The sequence below is a fragment of the Python bivittatus genome, unplaced genomic scaffold (assembly GCF_059951505.1).
Source record: "Python bivittatus isolate LINGU-HERP-01145 unplaced genomic scaffold, Pbiv_v1 ctg000590_np1212, whole genome shotgun sequence".
Taxonomy (NCBI): domain Eukaryota; kingdom Metazoa; phylum Chordata; class Lepidosauria; order Squamata; family Pythonidae; genus Python; species Python bivittatus.
Genome location: NW_028277086.1, coordinates 20,169,070 through 20,189,636, shown reverse-complemented (window position 1 = coordinate 20,189,636; position 20,567 = coordinate 20,169,070). Strand labels below are relative to the sequence as shown.

At 37.2% G+C, this 20,567-nt stretch overlaps 1 protein-coding gene across 7 annotated transcripts in view; it reads left to right on the top strand.

Annotated features, from left to right (window-relative positions):
• RIMS2 (regulating synaptic membrane exocytosis 2) overlaps positions 1 to 18,947 on the top strand; it is a 350,682-nt gene extending 331,735 nt beyond the window's left edge. For all 7 annotated transcript variants that reach the window (XM_088149058.1, XM_088149054.1, XM_088149056.1 and 4 more), the window contains 5 exons: positions 3,677 to 3,818; positions 5,549 to 5,661; positions 7,921 to 8,022; positions 8,642 to 8,781; positions 15,968 to 18,947. In XM_088149058.1, the coding sequence (XP_088005184.1) occupies positions 3,677 to 3,818; positions 5,549 to 5,661; positions 7,921 to 8,022; positions 8,642 to 8,781; positions 15,968 to 16,186 (716 nt within the window). In that variant the 3' untranslated portion in view covers positions 16,187 to 18,947. The remainder of the gene's footprint in view (positions 1 to 3,676; positions 3,819 to 5,548; positions 5,662 to 7,920; positions 8,023 to 8,641; positions 8,782 to 15,967) is intronic.
• The last annotated feature ends 1,620 nt before the right edge of the window (positions 18,948 to 20,567 follow it).

The window sequence follows — 20,567 nt, the reverse complement described above, 5'->3', positions numbered from 1 at the left end:
ACATACAAAACATGCATGTTTATTAAAAAATATAGCATTGCATATTAAGTATACATAATGTTGTGTAATTCTGTATATTGAATACAGGGCAACAATATTTTTGTTCATGCTAAATTGTAGTCTGTCTCAGGTGAGATCTTCAGTTAATTATGTAGCTTTAGTTTCAAATTGGAATTTTATGTTTTAGAGCTCTAAGTTGAGCACCTAGAAATTAATTGAATTTGTTTCTGTTAGTTACATTAAGGGCTGAGTCTCATGAGGTTAGCTGTCTTCTTTGCACTTTATGAGTCAATCCTTTGGAATATTCATTCATTCTTGTTTGTACACTTGAATCTATGAGTTCCTCATCCATAGAGAGCAGTTCAGAAACTTGCCAGATAAACAAATTTAAAAAACCTCCCACATTTAGAATATTATACTCAAGGCCAGAAAACATACTGTTAGGGAGATAGAAGCATGGTAAACTATTGCAGTTCCCCATCTCTGAGGTGTTACATGCTACTGCATGGATAATCCATGGGGGCAAACCAGTGAGAGACTGATAGATGTCTCAGTTTTGTCCAGTTATATTTTGTACAAATCAGATTGACTTTTTAATGCAGGATGAGCTCTAGATAACTGTTTCCTTGTGAATTGTCTTTCATTAAGCGGCAATCATTCAATCCTGTCCCCAAAGCCTGACTGAGTCAGGCTCTTCTGAACTGAGACACAGTTTGGGAGGAATAATGCTCTGTTGTACTGCCTCTCCATATACAGTAATGACCCACCTTTGTCTTTCCACCATATCTTCTTTCCCCTGCACTTACAGATATCTTCTTCTTTTAGATCCATAACATTTATATCATTGATATATTGCCTTGATGCTTTATTCATTGTTTATCCAATCTGAAATGTACCTCTTCTCCAAAATAATATAATTTTCTTAAAAAATGTCATCTGTATTACCCACTTACTCATTGCCAATGTTACCTGCCCATTATTATGTGACTATGAATTTTGTTGTATGCACCATTGAATTGCTAGCTACATGATTATCCTATCTGTGATTAGAATGGAAGAAGTCCAGCAACCTATTTTGCACCATGAATACCAGACAGAACTTCAATTCGTTCCTGCTTAAGTGTCCTGACAACCAATGTTTAGAGGAATAGTGTTTCTAAACATTACAAAATAGTTGACTAAAAATTGGGGGGAGATTGGTGCATCTGGCTGCAAACTACAGAAGGCATGATAAAAAGTAAGCAAGTGGGAGGAGGGGCAAATAACTGCAGCCATAGCTGCTGAAACGTTTGGATGCCTTTGAAGGTTCATCTGAAGATCAATTGTTACTTGGAAGACTGCTAACTTGGTGAATTTAAATCTTTTTGTGAAACCTAAAAAGGGATCATTTTTTCCCTTCCTTGACTGGTTATCTCTTCCCCTTTCTTCCTTTCTAAGTTCCTTCCCTGCCCAATGGGGCTAGCCTTCCTCTTATTCCATATTCAGTCTGTTTTTGTTATTTTGTCATTTTTGTTGTTGTTCCTTCTCCGCCTCCTCCTCCTCCTCCTTTCACTGCTTCTGCTGGAAGAAGAAGGGAATCATATCTATACATAATTGTATGTACTTACTTGTCATTCTTGTATATTTCCAAGTGGTTTCTGTGAGAATGATTCCATTTTCTAAGTACAGTACCTTATTTTACAGGCAATTAATTTTAATTAGTAGATATCAATTACATATAAATATGTCATTTATATGTAATTAATAATTTGGTGTGTCCTGGCTGCGTCTTTTTTGCAGTGTGGTTTTTGGCAAATAGACAAAACATACTTAAATATATGCATACACATTAAAAATGTGCCACACAGAAACATTTATTAGGTAGGGGGAAGAATCCTCAGGACTGGTAGAGATTTACTTATTTACTCAAATTCTTTTTTTGAAAATTGACCTAGAAGGTTGACATCCAACAATATGAACCTATAACTTTAAAAAAAGTTTTGAGGTGCTGGAAAATTTGTACCTGCCAAAATACATTTTTAGAGGATAGAGATTAAACACCTTTTCCTTATACTCTGAGGAAAAGCAACACAAGTATTTTACTGAAGAATAAACTATATTCCTGTGGTTCGTACCTTGTAAAGCTGCAGAGGTGAGACTATCATGGCATTGAAAGTTTAGCTGTTGAATCACAAGTGTGCAAAATATTAAAAATCATGTTGCCTTGTCATCATTGTTGCATATAATAGACTACGTCCTGACATCTTACATGTTGAAATTTAGCATGCTTTCTATAATGAACTGTTTCCTAACTAAATACAGTCACAACTTTCTCCAGCATGGTACTTTATGCTGCAGGATCTGAAAAATGGCAGATGCACCACTTTGGATATGCATCAAAACATATTAAGATATACATTATAGAAATTCTGTGCATGTTTTGCTTCTTCTTAGCTGAGTAAGTTACTCAGGATTTAACACTCATTCCATTCTTCATAATTAAAAGTATATTATTTCAACTGTTGAATAACTATTAACATACGCACATATACAACTTTGTTACTATGTTTTGTTTAGTACACTGCCCAGAATCCTTCAGGATTGGGATAGTTGATAAATCCAATAAATAAATAAATTTAGAGATTGAGTGTTAAACTGGATTTTAGTTTCACTCAATTTAAAACTCATAATAATATTCAGCATTTAAATATTACACAGTGTTCAGAGTGTTTTGTTTATAGGAAACATTTGAATTAGCAGAATATTGCTGCTATTATACACGTTTCATGTTATGGTCAAATTTAGCAGACTTTAACTGCTAAATTCAGAGGAAGAGATGATTAAAACATTGCTCTTCTATCAGTAGAAAGGAAAGGAAATGTCATTTTCACTTTGCAAACATGAACATTATAATACAAGTTTTGTTGTACAGAAACTTGCTTCAATATCTTATCTGATTCTAGCTTGAAAATTCCTGAGTACATTAGATTAAGCAATATCTGATGCTGAAATAGGAGGTATATAGGGACTCTGTGTACACAAAGGCTGCACGAAAGAGAGAATATGTTCTGACAATAGTATTCTTCCAGTGCCCATTGTTTAACTTAACTAGATTTAGAGGTTGTTCAGGAAAATAGGAGGAGGGAATGCTATATATACCTCCTTGAGTTCTTGAATGAAAGGTGAGATATAAATCTAATAAAGAAATGCACATGAAGAATTTAAGCAACAAATGCAAAGTACATATACCATATCTTGTTTCACTATCTTTTTGTAGTTTCTACTGACTAGGTAAAAAGATAATTCTTAGTCCAAATATAATTATTTATGCCTAAACCAGTTTACACTATAAAGCTACTCTGTATAATGTTCTTTCCATTAATGCAATGGTTATTACAATAACTACCATGAGAGCTTTATATTTTCCAATTTTATTGCTACGTGGAAAATCTAATTACCCAGGCAAAATTATTTTCAGGCATACAATGAAGATCTGGTTGACTGTGCACATTTAAGTTTGAAAATCATACATGTATGATTACTATAAGAAGCATCATTAAAATAGTGTATTGTAAGCATTTTTGATGTTATTTCAGAATAGTACAGCTCTGAATTTCTGTCTTTATATTGGCTACTTAAATGTATTTCTATTTATTTGGATACTTGATACAGCTAAGCATTTTAACTTTTTTTTTAGAAGCAGGTGGTAAAAAGTTGAAGAGTACAGTACAGAGAAGCACAGAAACTGGGTTGGCTGTGGAGATGAGGAATTGGATGACACGTCAGGCCAGCAGAGAGTCTACAGATGGCAGCATGAACAGTTATAGCTCTGAGGGAAAGTAAGTCATGATTGTAACTGTAAGTAAATCTCTTTAAAACAAATGTAATTGATTTAAATCGGGTTTAAGATCACACCATTGCACATGAACATACATCACTCTAAATGTTGGTGATGTTAATTGAATATGGAATATAATTTTTTTTAATAATCCTTATAACCATTTTGTGGCAGTACATAAATATGCTATCTATCTATCTATCTATCTATCTATCTATCTATCTATCTATCTATCTATCTATATGCATGCATGCATGCATGCATGCACGCATATGATACTAGGGCTTCATCTCAAACAAGAATTTATATAGACAAGTACATCATTTTGGTCAGTTATATTGTTTTCATAGATCTTAGTCAGCAGAGCTCATCACCTGAGTGGTTGATACTTTTGCTATCAGATGGTGATGATGAGAGTACCCAGATTTCCACCAGCTACCCTTCTCCCTGCTGAATTTTCCTACATCCCACAATGCTAATTGCAGGACCAGCTTTTTGGACTGGCTGCCAGATAGATAAGGCTGTCACATTCTTTACAAGTGTAACATAAGAAAAGAAGGGCATGCATACCACTGTATTTAGTGAGACATGGAATTTAGCCTATCCTTTTTCCTCAACAACAGTTCCTGGCATGCCAAGCCATTATCATACCCAATAGACATGATAGAAGGGAATGATGGGGATTCCAGTTCAACCCATTTGGAAGGCACCAAATAGGAAAAGGCTGTTATAGAAGGACAGTGGCATCTGCAGGAGGATCAAAAAGTCAAGATGATGGTTGCTGCAGTGCAATCAAAGCCTACACTTTTTGTACCTGCATCAGTGTCACATACCTGCACAAAAGGGGCAGGGCTTCTGTTGCACCACCATGACTGCCATCTTAACTTTTGCTGCCTCTGTTTAGACATTGTTATGTATGTATGAAGTTAGCTGCCTTGAGCAATATACATTTGAAGAGTCAGGAGATAAACAGGAGATTAAAGCAAGCCAGTGACAATGACAGTGAGAAAGAAATACTTTATGTTGAGTCAACTATCTTTTCAGCCAGTCAAAATGGCAGATTACTTAAAAAATAAGGAAGACATCATAGTAGCTCCATCCACAAATGCAGGGCATTTCGTAATATTCTAAGGAATATGCTTAGGTAAAGGCAAACTCTTGTTTTCACTCAGTGTCATTCTTCACACTTATAATTTGAAAGAGGCTTACAGTAACTCTTGAAAATGAAATACTGTTCAGAGTAGAGGAACAGCAAACATGACAAATCTTTAATTGGCAACATTTAAATTCAGTATTTGACTGAAAATATAGGCAGGAAATGTATTCTGTCCAGTTTGGTTCTTTTCAGAAACTATAGGGTAACTCTTTTAATCAATTGTATTATCAATTTAAAGCACATTTACAACATTGTAACATACATTAAACAATGTGAGAAATGTTCACAAGCTTTCAGAATGTAATAATTTTTTCATATAAGCAAGTTAGAATCTTTTGGTCCCAGATCAGAAGCCAAGTAATATGATCACAAATATTTTTGATATCAAATAAAATAAGAAAAGACAGCATATTCAATAATAAATGTCTTATTGTGCCATAAAATGCCATTTATTTATTTGTAAATGTACAATATATATGGAATGGAACATAACTATTGTTGCCCAGGTTTATAATATAATTTGTGGATCTTTGTGTTAGAACCATATTATTAAAAAGAAATGTGCTTTCTGTTAGTTTGATCTTTCCTGGTGTGCGGTTGGCAGCAGATAGCCAATTCAGTGATTTTCTGGATGGACTTGGCCCTGCACAGCTTGTTGGGCGCCAGACCCTGGCTACTCCTGCAATGGGTAAGAAATTTTGACATGTGAATAGTTAAATTCAAATTGAATTGCTTGGTCAACCAGCTATATTCACTTTAGATTTGTTGGAATAGTTTTGACTTAGATTACATTTGAAGAGGAAGGCAAACACCAATTATACATATATATATACACACACACACAAAATCCCATCTCAGGGTGATTATGACTATCCGTTGTTGTTGTTCTTAGCATTTGCCCTGGATGGTCACAAGTTCCATTTGTTTTTGCATCATGCTTGCCTAGTTCTTACAGCAAAACTATCAGTGCACAAACTGACAAGGGATTTTCTTTCGACTACTTCATTAGCTCATTAGGACTAAGAAAGAGAGGCTGACCTAAAGTGGCTTCTGTGTCTAAGGGAGGACTAAAACCTGGGTCTTCTCTCTCCTAATCCACCACCTTAACACTGTTGCAGTTGTGAGTATCTAACATCTAGAAAACATAACAGTGCTTTTATGGACAATTATAATTAGATATATGGCTGAATTTCATCACTTATGAGTGCACTGGCAATTAATAATTGCTCTTGATCAATAATTTGCTTGATCTGTTTTCCCACCTTTTCTGTTTTACAACTTTCTCATAGCAAGTATCTATTCATTTTTTTTTTTTTAAAGGCACTTCTATATCTGAGGGACTGCTTGTCTCCAATTATTTTTGCCTGCCCGGTACATTCCAGCGGAGTGGGTGCACGCCAGGTCCCCTCCATTAAACCTGTCATCTTGTGGAACCTAGGAAGCGTGTCTTCTCTGCTGTGGCCCCCACCCTCTGGAACAGCATCCCCCCAGAGATAAAAACAGTGCCCTCTCTCCTTTGTGATTCTGGAAAGCTTTGAAAACCTGGCTTTAGTCCCAGACCTGGTGTTGATGTTTATTATTTGTTCAATGGCCCCTATTTTGTTAAGTTGATTTTGCTGTCTATTAGATTATTTTAGCCTGGGCTGTCTATTTGATTTAATGTTTTAGCTGTTTTTATGTTTTCTCTAGTTTTGTATGCTGTCCAGAGTCCACTCTGGACAATCTCCTTGCACAAAAACAATTATTAATTGCCAGTATTCTCATATGATATGAAATTCAACTATATATATAAATATAATAACTGGTAAATGTTTTAACAATATACAGTGGTACCTCCAGTTATGAACTTAATCCGTTCCGTGACTCTGGTTGCAACTCGAGTTGGTCTCAAGTCGAGGTAAATTTTCCCATAAGGTTCAATGTAAATACGGTTAATCCGTTCCGCCCTCCGAATTTGGTCGCACCCCGAGGTAAATTTCCCCCATAAGGTTCAATGTAAATACGGCTAAACAGTTCTGAAACATATGCATTTTATTTTTAAACCTCAAAAACCTTCCAAACGCCACAAAAACCTTCCAAACACCACAAAACACACCACAAGCCTCACCGAACGTCTCCTTGCTACCGCGATCTCGCCCACAGGAAGCCACGACCACGTGGCAGCAGGGAAAATGGCCGCGGATCCGGTTCGTAAGTAGAGGCAAGTTCGTAAGTAGAGGTAAATTTTTGGGGCCGGAGCTGGTTGTATCTCGAAAATTTCATAAGTAGGGGTGTTCGTAAGTAGAGGTACCACTGTATATTGTATATTAAGGAAAACCAGTGGAGTTATTTTCACCATTAGCTTGTTGATCAGGCTTTACTTCGGGAAAATGTATCCTATAGCAGTGTTTCTCATCCTTTTTTCTCCTGTGGCCCCCTTCCAACTTGTTTTTCTCCTGTGGCCCCCTGTCCAGGTCCTGTTATGGATACAGACATGGGTCAATAACTGGTGCCTTTTCTAGTGTCTACTGGACAGTATTTGCAGTATAATACACATTGCTTTTCTGTGGCCCCCTTGACACATGCCATGGCCCTCTGTTATATGTTTTTCAACTGTGGCCCCCTTGAAATATCCTAGGGCCCCCAGTTGAGAACTGCTGTCCATGCTATAAATTTCTTATCGTAGAAATTTAAAATCTATTGTTCAGTCCATTAATTATAATATGTAAGTAAGAATCTAATGCAATCAGGAGTGATCAGATATAATTTCAGTTAAACTAAGTGAGTTAATGATGAGGTACAGATTAATTATTTAAGTATTTACTTTAAGGTCTATTTATATGACCACAGGTGCTCTGTGTGTGTGTGTGTGTGTGTGTGTGTGTGTGTGTGTAATAGGCAACAGGGATTTACTTTGAATAATTGTATCTGCTTTTCATTTAAGTACTTGCATTTTTTGTCTCCTTAGGTGATATCCAAGTTGGAATGATGGACAAAAAGGGACAATTGGAAGTGGAAATAATAAGAGCACGAGGCCTTGTTGTAAAACCAGGTTCAAAGACACTGCCAGGTAAGAGACGTATGCTTAGCTCCCAGAACGATAAATGCTGTGATAGCATATGAGCAATCTGTTTGTTATACTGACTTGTAAAAGAACTACTACCTACTTTAGTTATAGTAGCCTAGGCTTTACACTACTGAACTTCCCTGTAAGGCTGTCTTCTTTAGAGATGACATCTGCAATAATACAGTGTATTACTTTTTTGAATTCAACTTGCTTAATTCTGTTCCAGTTTTGATATATGAAATTAATATAGTAAATCATAAAACTGTTTTAAGAACGTCAGTAATGCTACATGGACATATGCATGAAAAGTCTTAGTATTCTTGGGATCCAGAGCTACAACTGTGAATTGCCCTTCTGCTTTGCTTAGTACAGGAGACCTCATCTATTGAACCCTGAAGCAATACTACTAGTATTTGCTTATCCCCAATGCTAGGGAAGGGGGACAAAGGAAGGAAAGAAAAGCTTGCACAAGTAATTCATTTTGGTGACTCATAAATGCACCATACTGTGTGAAGATATATTCAGTTGAAGCACTTCTTGGCTAAATATTATTAATTGCTCAAGGGTGTAGCTAATGTGGAAATTGTCTTCTTAACAGTTCTTTATATTTTCCCCTCCAAAGCACCATATGTAAAGGTGTATCTATTAGAAAATGGAGTCTGTATAGCCAAAAAGAAAACAAAGGTGGCAAGAAAAACGCTGGAACCTCTTTACCAGCAGCTATTGTCATTCGAAGAGAACCCCCAAGGGAAAGTTTTGCAGGTAATTTGCATCATTACCATGCAGATTAATTGTATTTATTTGTTTATTTTTAAAAATTTATATACTGCTTCCCATAAAATATTTCACAGTCAAACTGAAAAAAAAACCCTGTTCAACAAAAACCCTGTTAATATAAAATATGCATATTAAAATGAATGGAAGAGGAATAAGTAAATTAATACAAATATATAAACATTTGTCTCTACTATTTATACAGGGAAGACCTTCCTGAAAAGATAGGACTTTGTAGCCAATATAAAGGCAAGCGCCCTCAAACGTGGGGGAAAACCATTCCAAAGAGAAGGCAGCGCCATCAAGGAGGCCCATCTGCAAGTGATCATAAGATGACAATTAATGGCACTGTTAATAGGGCCTCCCTAGAGAAGCTCAGTGGTTAAACAAGTGTATAGTAGAGAAGGCATTCTACTAAATGTTACGGTTGGGGATGAATAGACCTTATTATGACTACTCATAGCAGGGCAGAGTTTACATGGTATAACAAAACTTAGCATTGTTTAGGAACACAGAATTGTCCTGGGAATTTAGAAGGGAGTGGGGAAATCAGCTACAAAGAGAGTCTCTGTAATACTGGCAGTATATCAAAACATGGGCTGTGGTTCTGTTGTACCTACATCATAGGGGCATCTTTGTTCAGCAAAGGGGATTTTCCTGTATTTGCCTTCCAACACCTGCTGTGTGGAAAGTATTACTAGATTTCTTTTCCCAAGCTGTTCAGAGTTTTCACATGCCGGTGATGGCTTGGAAGCTAATTAATAGCAGGAATAGTAGCTAATAAGCCAGCAATTGGAGCTAATTTGCGGCTAGTACAATTGTTTCAAAAGCCCATTTGGGGTTATTGTTAAAGTACGAGGAAAAAAACCAGGAGACTATGAATTCTAGTCCTGCCTTCGGCACAAAGCCAGCTGCGTGACCTTGGGCCAGTCACTCTCTCTCAGCCCTAGAAAAATGCAGTGGCAAACCCCTTCTGACAATGTTGCCAGGGACTAGTCCAGGCAGTCACCAGGAATCAACACTGACTTGAAGGCACAAAAAGCAAAACAAAACGAAACATCAGTTGTTTCAGCACAGATGTAATATATGCATGAGTGCCCCACTCATATCTAGACATGATAGATCATTAGCACTTGGACAACTGTGGTTAGACTATTCCTCTTCAGGAAGGACACAGCTGCTCAGTCAGCTAAGGTCGGTAACAGGCATCCCTAACTACAGAAGACAGTTAGGCCTCTAGTTACAGTGATAACTGTAGAAGCATCTGCGAATTATTTACCATAAACTTCTAAATGGAGAGTTTTTACAGGAGTGGAACACCATCATCCCTTTTAAGGCAGCGACACCACTCCATCATGCAAAGAGCTTCACCATCTGCTTCAGCTAGCTCAAAAAAATTAAGATGAGCAAGGGTCAGGAGGGAACATTGTAGGCAGTATAGCAGTGAAACTCTTCTTCACCATCTTGGCCTTTAGAATTTAAATTAATTCTACATATTGTAATGAACCATATGGTGCACTGAACACCTCACTAGCTACTGCAACAAAAGCAATGTACATCTTGGCACGAAGTGGTGTAGAAGGTTTGCTGGATGGCTACTTGAGACATTATTAAAGTTGCAAATTAAGCCTCTTTTTCATCACTCACCATCATGTAATTGGCATAGCTGTGTGCTTACCCACTGAGCTTCTCAAGATGTGTTGCACTCCTTATGCTATAGCTGTCTCCTGATAATGTTTCATCTCTGGTTGCTCCCTACAAAACTAGAAAGAAGCCCCTGAAGTGTTTCCCAAATAGGTGATTTCCTTAGGCAACCCCCCACGCAGCCCTGCAAGAAAAGAACAGCCTGAGTTTCAAGCAGAGTTTGAGGTGGGGGTGGGTAGGCAAGGGGGAGTAGCTGGTACTAGCTGCTAAGTTCCACTTAGGCAACATGCCTTTCACCTGTCCTTCAATTCTTTTCTGCCTCAATTGCAAGTAGTTTTTCTTGGCTGGTTATGGCCTAGCCTGCTTTAGGATATTAATTTAATTTAGCTAAGGCTAACCTCCCTTGGCCGCCCTCCCAGCTGTTTTATGGCATAATAATGTTTTAAGCTCTGTATTATGCTAATCCACTTTCAACCTTAAAAACGAATAATATCCTACCTGGCTTTCACATAAATATTTAACATAAATGTATACATATCCATCCTGCTATTCCCATTTGAGATAAACAGTTTTATGCAGAGTGCAGAAAAGGAGAAAGAAATAATAAACTAAAGAAATTAAAGGCATGAGATAAAGAAAAGGAAATTAGTTTACACTATTGCAATTTACTGTGCTTCCCCAAAGCTTTCTGTCTTGCAAAGGACAGGTTGTAACCTAGTTCCAACCACTTCCATTCCCTATTTCATGCATTTCTTTCTGTTCTTTCAACTTCTCACCTCTCTTTGAGGATCTCATCAACTCCATCCAGCCTCAGCCTTTCCCTTTCCAACCTATTTGCTCTTCTTTCATATACAGGTAGCCCTCGCTTAACTACCATTTATTTAGCGACTGCTCGAAGTTATGACAGTGCTAAAAAAGTAACTTATGACCAGTGCCCAAAGTTATGACCATCGCAGTGCCCCAAGGGCCTCATGATCATGATCTGGGCACTTGGCAATCAGCTTGCACTTATGACGATTGCAGTGTCCAGGGGTCATGTGATTGCCACTTGCAACCTTCCCAGCCAGCTGCCAGCAAGCAAAATCAATGGGGAACTTAACTACCATATGATTCACTTAACGACCAGGTGATTTGCTTAACAACCACTGCAAAAAAGGTTGTAAAATTGGGTCTGGTTACATGATGATTTGCTTAACAACTACATCACTTAGTAACCTAAATTCTGGTCCCAATTGTGGTAATTAAGTGAGGACTATCTGTATTGGTTTTGGAATTTCTCCTCATTCAACCTCTCTATGTGCCCAAAACTAGTAAGAATAAGAATTTAATACCGGTTACTTTGTTTTGTATTCGATATACATTCATTTACCAACCAATCATTTTTTTTACTCTACCTTCTTGTTTTACCACTCATACCTTTTAAGTAACCCATTTGCTCTGCATTCAACTTATTTTTATATTTCTCCTGACATATCAACTTCCACTTTCATATAACAAACTGGAGAGAAACACAGTCATTCTTGCTTTTCTTTCAAATATTTATTTCTTATAACATACCTTATACTATCTGCTGCCTATTATCTTTGCACATCTGAACATTTCTTAATCCATTTTTTTCATCTACCAAAGTACACAACTTATCTACTTGTTCTAGTCTTTTGCCATTTATATATAACTTGCCAGAGTTGACTCAATTTTCTTGTTATACACAACTGCCTTGACCTTGGATACATTCATTTTCAGATCTATATTCCTTGTTGCATCATACAACCATACATTCACTGCAAAACATTTGGGTTCTCAGCCAACACAGTATCATCTTCATACAAAGCTACACAAAATTCACATCCCAACCAACTCACTGCTAATGACATCACTAGTATTCTTATACATTTATTTATCAATACATTAAATAACCAAGGGGGCAACACACATTCTCATCTTACTCCCTGCTCAATATCCAACCATTTGCTAAGCATTCCATTTATTCTCACCCATGCTTTCTTTCTAACATATATCACTCTTACGGCGTTCAGCAACCACCCTTCATCTCCACAGTCATCTAAAATATTCCATAATTCCAGCCTTTTTATTTTATCACACACTTTCACTAAATCAGCAAACATAATTTTCTTGCTACATTCATGTGGGTCTTAATGATAATTTGAAGGGCAAAAATATAATATGTGCATCACTACATGGTATAAAGCTGCACTGCATTTCCTAAATTTTGGCCATTGTCGCTTCTTGTACCTTTTCTATCAGAATTCTGCCAAACACCTTCCTAGACACACTTCAGAAATGAATTCTCTGTAGTTTTTATATTCACTCTTGCTATCTTTCCCTTTGTAGAAGGGAACAAAACAGCATTATTCTTGTAGTCAAACACTCTCTAGCCTTGAGATTTAATGGTGGTCTCCCATTCTTGTGCTAATCAGGACCAACCCTGATTAATTTTTCCAAAATTAGCCAAGGTCAGCTAGATGCCCCCTCCTGCTGTGACCTACAGTGGGGCAAAAAAGTATTTAGTCAACCACCAATTGTGCAAGTTCTCCCACTTAAAAAGATGAGAGAGGCCTGTAATTTTCATCATAGGTATACCTCAACTATGAGACAAAATGGGGGAAAAAATCCAGAAAATCACATTGTCTGATTTTTAAAGAATTTATTTGCAAATTATGGTGGAAAATAAGTATTTGGTCAATATCAAAAGTTCATCTCAATACTTTGTTATATATCCTTTGCTGGCAATGACAGAGGTCAAACGTTTTCTGTAAGTCTTCACAAGGTTTTCACACACTGTTGCTGGTATTTTGGCCCATTCCTCCATGCAGATCTCCTCTAGAGCAGTGATGTTTTGGGGCTGTCGCTGGGCAACACAGACTTTCAACTCCCTCCAAAGGTTTTCCATGGGGTTGAGATCTGGAAACTGGCTAGGCCACTCCAGGACCTTGAAATGCTTCTTACGAAGCCACTCCTTCATTGCCCGGGCGGTGTGTTTGGGATCATTGTCATACTGAAAGACCCAGCCACGTTTCATCTTCAGTGCCCTTGCTGATGGAAGGAGGTGTTCACTCAAAATCTCACGATACATGGCCCCATTCATTCTTTCCTTTACACAGATCAGTCGTCCTGGTCCCTTTGCAGAAAAACAGCCCCAAAGCATGATGTTTCCACCCCCATGCTTCACAGTAGGTATGGTGTTTTTTGGATGCAACTCAGCATTCTCTCTCCTCCAAACACGACGAGTTGAGTTTAGACCAAAACGTTCTATTTTGGTTTCATCTGACCATATGACATTCTCCCAATCCTCTTCTGGATCATCCAAATGCTCTCTAGCAAACTTCAGACGGGCCCAGACATGTACTGGCTTAAGCAGGGGGACACATCTGGCACTGCAGGATTTGAGTCCCTGACAGCGTAGTGTGTTACTGATGGTAGCCTTTGTTACTTTGGTCCCAGCTCTCTGCAGGTCATTCACTAGGTCCCCCCATGTGGTTCTGGGATTTTTGCTCACCATTCTTGTGATCATTTTGACCCCACAGGGTAAGATCTTGCATGGAGCCCCAGATCAAGGGAGATTATCAGTGGTTTTATATGTCTTCCATTTTCTAATTATTGCTCCCACAGTTGATTTCTTCACACCAAGCTGCTTCCCTATTGCAGATTCAGTCTTCCCAGCCTGGTACAGGTCTACAATTTTGTTTCTGGTGTCCTTCGACAGCTCTTTGGTCTTGGCCATAGTGAAGTTTGGAGTGTGACTGTTTGAGGTTGTGGACAGGTGTCTTTTATACTGATAACAAGGTCAAACAGGTGCCATTACTACAGGTAACGAGTGGAGGACAGAGGAGCCTCTTAAAGAAGTAGTTACAGGTCTGTGAGAGCGAGACATCTTGCTGGTTTGTAGGTGACCAAATACTTATTTTCCACCATGATTTGCAAATAAATTCTTTAAAAATCAGACAATGTGATTTTCTGGATTTTTTTTCTCATTTTGTCTCTCATAGTTGAGGTATACCTATGATGAAAATTACAGGCCTCTCTCATCTTTTTAAGTGGGAGAACCTGCACAATTGGTGGCTGACTAAATACTTTTTTGCCCCACTGTAAATAGAAGTACAATATAACAATATGATTGGAAACTGCAGCAAATAAAAATTAAATCCAAGACTGCAGATTAAAAGTCTACATAACGTAATTGGTGAAAACTTAATGCTGAAGTTAATGGGAGTTCCTTTCAGATTATCATTCATATGACCATATTTTAAATTTTAAACAATTATTTGGGATAATAAATTTAAATCTATTTTGGAAGAGAATGGATAAACACCTTCCAACTTAATTTATTTTTTACATTCATCATTTTGTGTCAGGTCCTGAAAATCTCAGAGTTTATTAAACAAGAAATGTAGGAGATAGATCTGTAAAGAGATTCAAGACAGATTACTAGTCATTCCGGTATGAGAGGACCTAAATTCAGATAATATCCTACCTTTTATGTATCCAGTATTACAGTACTGAACTATCTTCAAGTCTTTACACTGGTCCAGTTTAAGGTACTAGCTTGAGAACTATCAAGGGACAGATATTGTAATATCAACCAACCTTTGCTGGATAGGAGATGACCAGGAGACTCCAGGCCTGAAGGTTGGAGTGGAAAGAAGAACACTTCAGAAGAATGCTGTGGCAAACTACTTCGGAATTTTTGCCAAGAAAAGTACATGAACTTGTCCAGGAAATCATCAGAGGTTTAGCTTGGAGTTGGAGTCTTTACTTTATCGTAGCACTATTTTGGTTCTATTTACCTCTTGCTATAGATAAAAGGTGGAATCAGTGACTCATGTTCTTTTTGAACTCTCATTTTTGTAGAGATATTTGTGCACCTTTGATTGCAACCCTGCTACAAAGTTTGCCAGGAAGGGAGTTATTATCAGACATATTCCGAGCGTTCCAGTAGGGTAGCTAGGTTTTGAGTTATTGCTTGCTCCACATGCCAGCTGCTGGTAAAATCAAATGAATGTGCTTTGATTTGATAATGAATTGCATTTTTAGGATTTTAGAGTTAAACCCTGGATAGTGTTAACTGTATCTTTGGGATATCCTTTTGCATTTGCAAATGTACTTTGCAAGTCTTTTTGATGTAAGCAAATGTATCAATCCATATTTTAAATTACGAAGAGAATTCTGTTTGGATTCACCTCTATTAGAACCTAAATTCTAGTCTTCATCTGAGATAAAATGTAACATGAGCTATCTAAGACCATTCTATTCTCCAAATGTTAAGGGAACTGTTTAGAGGAACATTTGGTGCATCATAATATGGCTCAGACAGAAGATGAAATTGGGAAAGACCCAGGATACTTGAAATGAACTTGAGCTAAAGTAATTTGGATCCCAAACAGTATTTCCAGCTCATGTTTTTCTTGAATAGACCACGTATCAGTCTATTCATCTTAGAGCTATTCTAGATAAAATATTGCATTACCTTTGCCACTTCCTTAAAAGGTATTCTTTCTTTTTAATCCAACAGATTATTGTATGGGGAGACTATGGACGTATGGATCATAAATCGTTTATGGGAGTAGCACAGATACTTTTAGAAGAACTGGACCTGTCCAATATGGTGATTGGCTGGTTCAAACTTTTCCCTCCTTCGTCCCTAGTAGATCCAACTTTGGCCCCTCTTACAAGAAGGGCTTCCCAATCATCTCTTGAAAGTTCAACAGGACCGTCGTACGCTCGCTCATAGCAGCTGTGAACTTTATCATAGCAACCAGCGTTACAAAAAATATTAACAGGTCGCAAGCTCTGGTAACACTGCATGCTTAATGTTGCGTCTTTGGAGCCTGTCTCTAGGGCTAGAAAGCGATCCTGTATTCTCAGAGGAAGTTGCACACATTGTGCTCTAAAGGAAGTCCTCAGGTGAAGGAGTGGAACTGGAAGAACTGAATGGTTTGGAGTTCAGTGACACTCAACTTTTAATCCAATTTGAAGCCATGGATTAAACTAAAGAATCAAGTTGTCTGATGCAACTAGAATCCCTTTCAATGGCACGTCTATTTTCTTGTTCCCTTTTCTTTATTGGCCCTTTTCTGCCCGCACCCTCCCAAGCCTGGTTATGCCACAGAAATATGGAGCTACCCAAAGAAGTCATACTGCAGATCATTAGAAGAAGAGAAGAGAAAAGAAAAGTGAGCTGTCATTGCATTCATTAACAGCAGAGGAAACTTGCCTTATCAGAAAGCTTGAAGACTTAGAGTGGCAGGTTTTGTAACTCCGGCTACTATAGAGTCAAATCCAGCGTGGACTAAGTGAAAAGTAAAATTCTGTGGCTATACTGTACTGTATGAATTAAAGACACTTTTTTGCATGGACACAAATTATGCTGAACATTTAAAATTATTTTCTTGGGGCTGCAACTTGCAAAAAAAAAAAAAAGAATAAATCAGCCATTTTCAACAATTTATATTATTTTTAAAAATAAATTTCACTAGTGCATGGTTTTAAAAGGGAGAGAATGCAACAGGGTGATAGACACACCAAGTTATCATTCTTTAAACCAATCATGGTCTGTGTTTTTGCAGACAACAATGAAAATTAATAATTTCTAGCAAATACTCAAATTATGTTTATGTGACAAGAAATTAAATGTAATATATTAAATTTATTTAAATGCAAAAGGTACAAGCCTTGTAAAGTTCAACAATATGTGCAAATTGTACACTTCTTTCCCTTCTTGTTTCCCCCATCCTCCTTTTGCCCTCTCGTTGCTGTCCTGGCTCCCAGGACGATCATTATCCTTCGAAATTGCTACTTTTTGACTTACTACTCTTAAGCTCCCTATTTGATTCAGGGATACAGACTGATTCTGCATTTCTGAAATCTTTGAGGAAAACATTGTTGAAGAACTTTTTTCAAGCATGTTGAAAAGAATTTTGCAACATGGCTTGGGGAGTACATTACAATAATTCAGCATGTATTTGATAACAAATTGAACTTTTTGCTGTTTATTGTACAGTGCATGAAAACTTTTCCCTCTCACCTTCAAATTGAATTCTACAGCAAAATACTGGAATCATGTGGCCATTTGTAAAATGTCTTCAATAAATTTGTTTTCAGCACCAGCATCATTCATTCAGAGGTTGAACTATCATTTCTAGATAAATAACATGGAACAGTCTTGGTAAATATCAGCATCTTATCACTTCCATTGAGCCAAATAAATTGTTACCTATTAAACTATTCTGTTCAGTTTTCATAAACTGGGATGGGAAATCAGTGAATATGAACTTGACATTCAAGTCATAATTTGAGCTACAGTCCTGTATCTATTTAATCTTTCTATTAGTGGTAATTACACGCCTGAAGAGATTGCAGGGTTTTTTTTTCAATTCTTAAACGCCTTAAACAATATACATAACATTTACTAATTTTGACACCCATCACCAAGAACCTAAAATGCAAATGCTGCAGATATTTGAAGCAACCAACCCACTTCCTATATCAGGTAATTTTGAGTCACTGGAAAGGTGGATAATTTTAAGCTGAGATCTCATTTTCTCCTGATGAAAGGATATGTAACTTGTTAATGTTGAAGTACATCATCCTTTTTTCCTGTATCTTTAGATGCCTTACAGACCTATTGTTTAATGATGAGGCATTGCAATAATATTTTAATATGTACAACTATTAATTTAAGGCCATACTCATGAATATTTTAATTTTGTATTTACATATCCCTGTATGGACATGAATTATAGGAGGGCAAAAGGAAAAATGGGTATACTGCCATTTCTTTTATATGGTGCAATTTTAAAACAGGACTATGAGCAGACTCCTTCAGGTTTGCCCATGTACCGTGCATGAGTACCATTGAATGTGAATGGAATTATACAAGTCAAAAGGCTTGGTGAATTGTACCCATGCAGTGATCTCAAACAGCACCTGCACCCCAAGGGAAATCCTGGTGGACAGGAGTTCGATTTATGTACCAGGCCCTTTTGCATTCATAAAAGAATTACCTAGATCAGAAGGATAATTGTTCTTTTACAAGATTATGTATAGGTTAATGACAATTGGTAAAAATGTATTGACTGAAATAATTTAATCACCTGTGTATGAGCAATCAATGACTACTAATACATGCATTAATCCCTAAAAATAAAAACATTTTTAAAGTGTACGACTCTTTTCCTGATACTGTGATATGCAGTGGGTGCACACTTTATGCATATTCCTATAAAATTATTTCTAATTCAGACAAGGAGGACATGACCATATGGAAAGTGTGTACATATCTGGTCATTATGCAGTATTTATTTTTGATTGTATTTTTTTAATATTCACATGTCTGCAGCGCTGCTTATAATTTAGTCATGTAAATAGCATACTTCCAGTGACCACAGCTGTCTTGTACATAGTCTGTTTTAAAAGTAAAGGGAATCAAGGTTGGGAGTGAAAAGGCAGACTAGGCCTTTTGATGAATACCAATCAATGTAAATCAAATTCATTCTGGTGATGGTATTTAAGACTTTAAATAAAACATTTTTCTTTACAGAATTTGTGGTTCTTTTTATCATGTATATATATATGTATATATATATATATACATGATTTTATAAAAATAGTAATTGAGAGCCAGCATGGTGTAGTAGTTAAGGTGCTGGAGTAGGAACAGGGAGACCCAGGCCTCACCTAGATGACTGGGTGATATGGCCCAATTGCTCTCTCCTAGCTCTGGACAAAAACCATCTGTTGACATTGAAAAACATCTACCAACTTCAGTGAACAGGCCTTCAATCTGCTGTGTACTGGTATGGGATGATGATGGTTACTCATGATCTTAGTGCCTGGATTATTAGTACTAAACACACTAAAATGCTTTCTAGTGTACTAATATGGCTAACCTTAAAAAACCAGATAACCAGCAAGGGGCAGGTCTAGCCTCAACATGTATTCCTGAAAGCCAATGTGATGTATTGAAGTGTGTGCTACATGATTATTCGACAGACCAAGTAGAGATCTCCGCTTGTCCTGAAACTTTTTGCTGTTGGAATAGCTTTGGTGTGGTTAAACAGTTATTTTAAGCACAATTTTTAAAATTATTTTCCACCGAGCTCCTTTAAAGCCTTTTTTAAAGAAAACTTCCCCAAGATGGTTGTCTGTATATATAGTTGATTTCAACATTCATGCTGATTGGGGATTGTGGGAATTTATTCAACAGACTAAAAGGACACTGAATAGTCATAGTTAGTTTCTCCACTTATCTTTTTTTTTCTTTTCCAGTTTTCCTGTTACAGGGCTCATTTTACCTCTGTGATCACCATACTATATGAACACCAGATATATGAACTAGTGACTTACTGGTAACTGCAATGTTATCCCACACAGCCTAAGTCCAGAAAATGTTTCCATAAGATAATGGACAAATGTATCTTTTGGTGAGACAATTCCTTATGTAAATCCATGTAATGGAAACACAAATCCTTGAGATATTCTCATTTATTATGAAAGAAAAAAAAATCCTTGGTTTTTAGTGATTCGTCCTTTAAGCCTATCTATATGCAGTACAAATAGGCTTAAAGGATGAATCACTAAAAACCAAGTATTTTTTTATGACCAGGCTCAAATTATCCTAGACACATTATGTGAAGACCTAGCTCTCTGGAAAAGGCTCTAATGCTGGGATAGGTGGAAGGACAGAGAAGAAGAGGTTGACCAGCAGCAAGGATGGATTCAGTTATGCTGGCGATGAGAGCACCCGTTTCCCAACAACTTGAAAGAACAGGTTAGGGATGGAATGTCATGGAGAAAAATCTATCTATGTGGTTGCTAAGAGTCAAAACCAATTTGATGGCATATAATCATCATATGAAGCACACTTGAATCTTTGATCAAAGCTGGGATCTTCACAAGGATGAAAAATATATATTGCTAAACATTGGTTTTTAAAGCAATAAGTGGGTTCCACAAACAGGAGGTGACTTCTGGAGCATATAAGCTCCTGCTTCATTTCACTGGATGTGGGCCAGCCATAGCATGGTTGCTCCCCTTCCCCCATTCTGAAACTGGTCTTTCTGAATAGCCAAATCAGCTTTTATTCTACAGTATGTGCCCATGTTGTTTCTTAA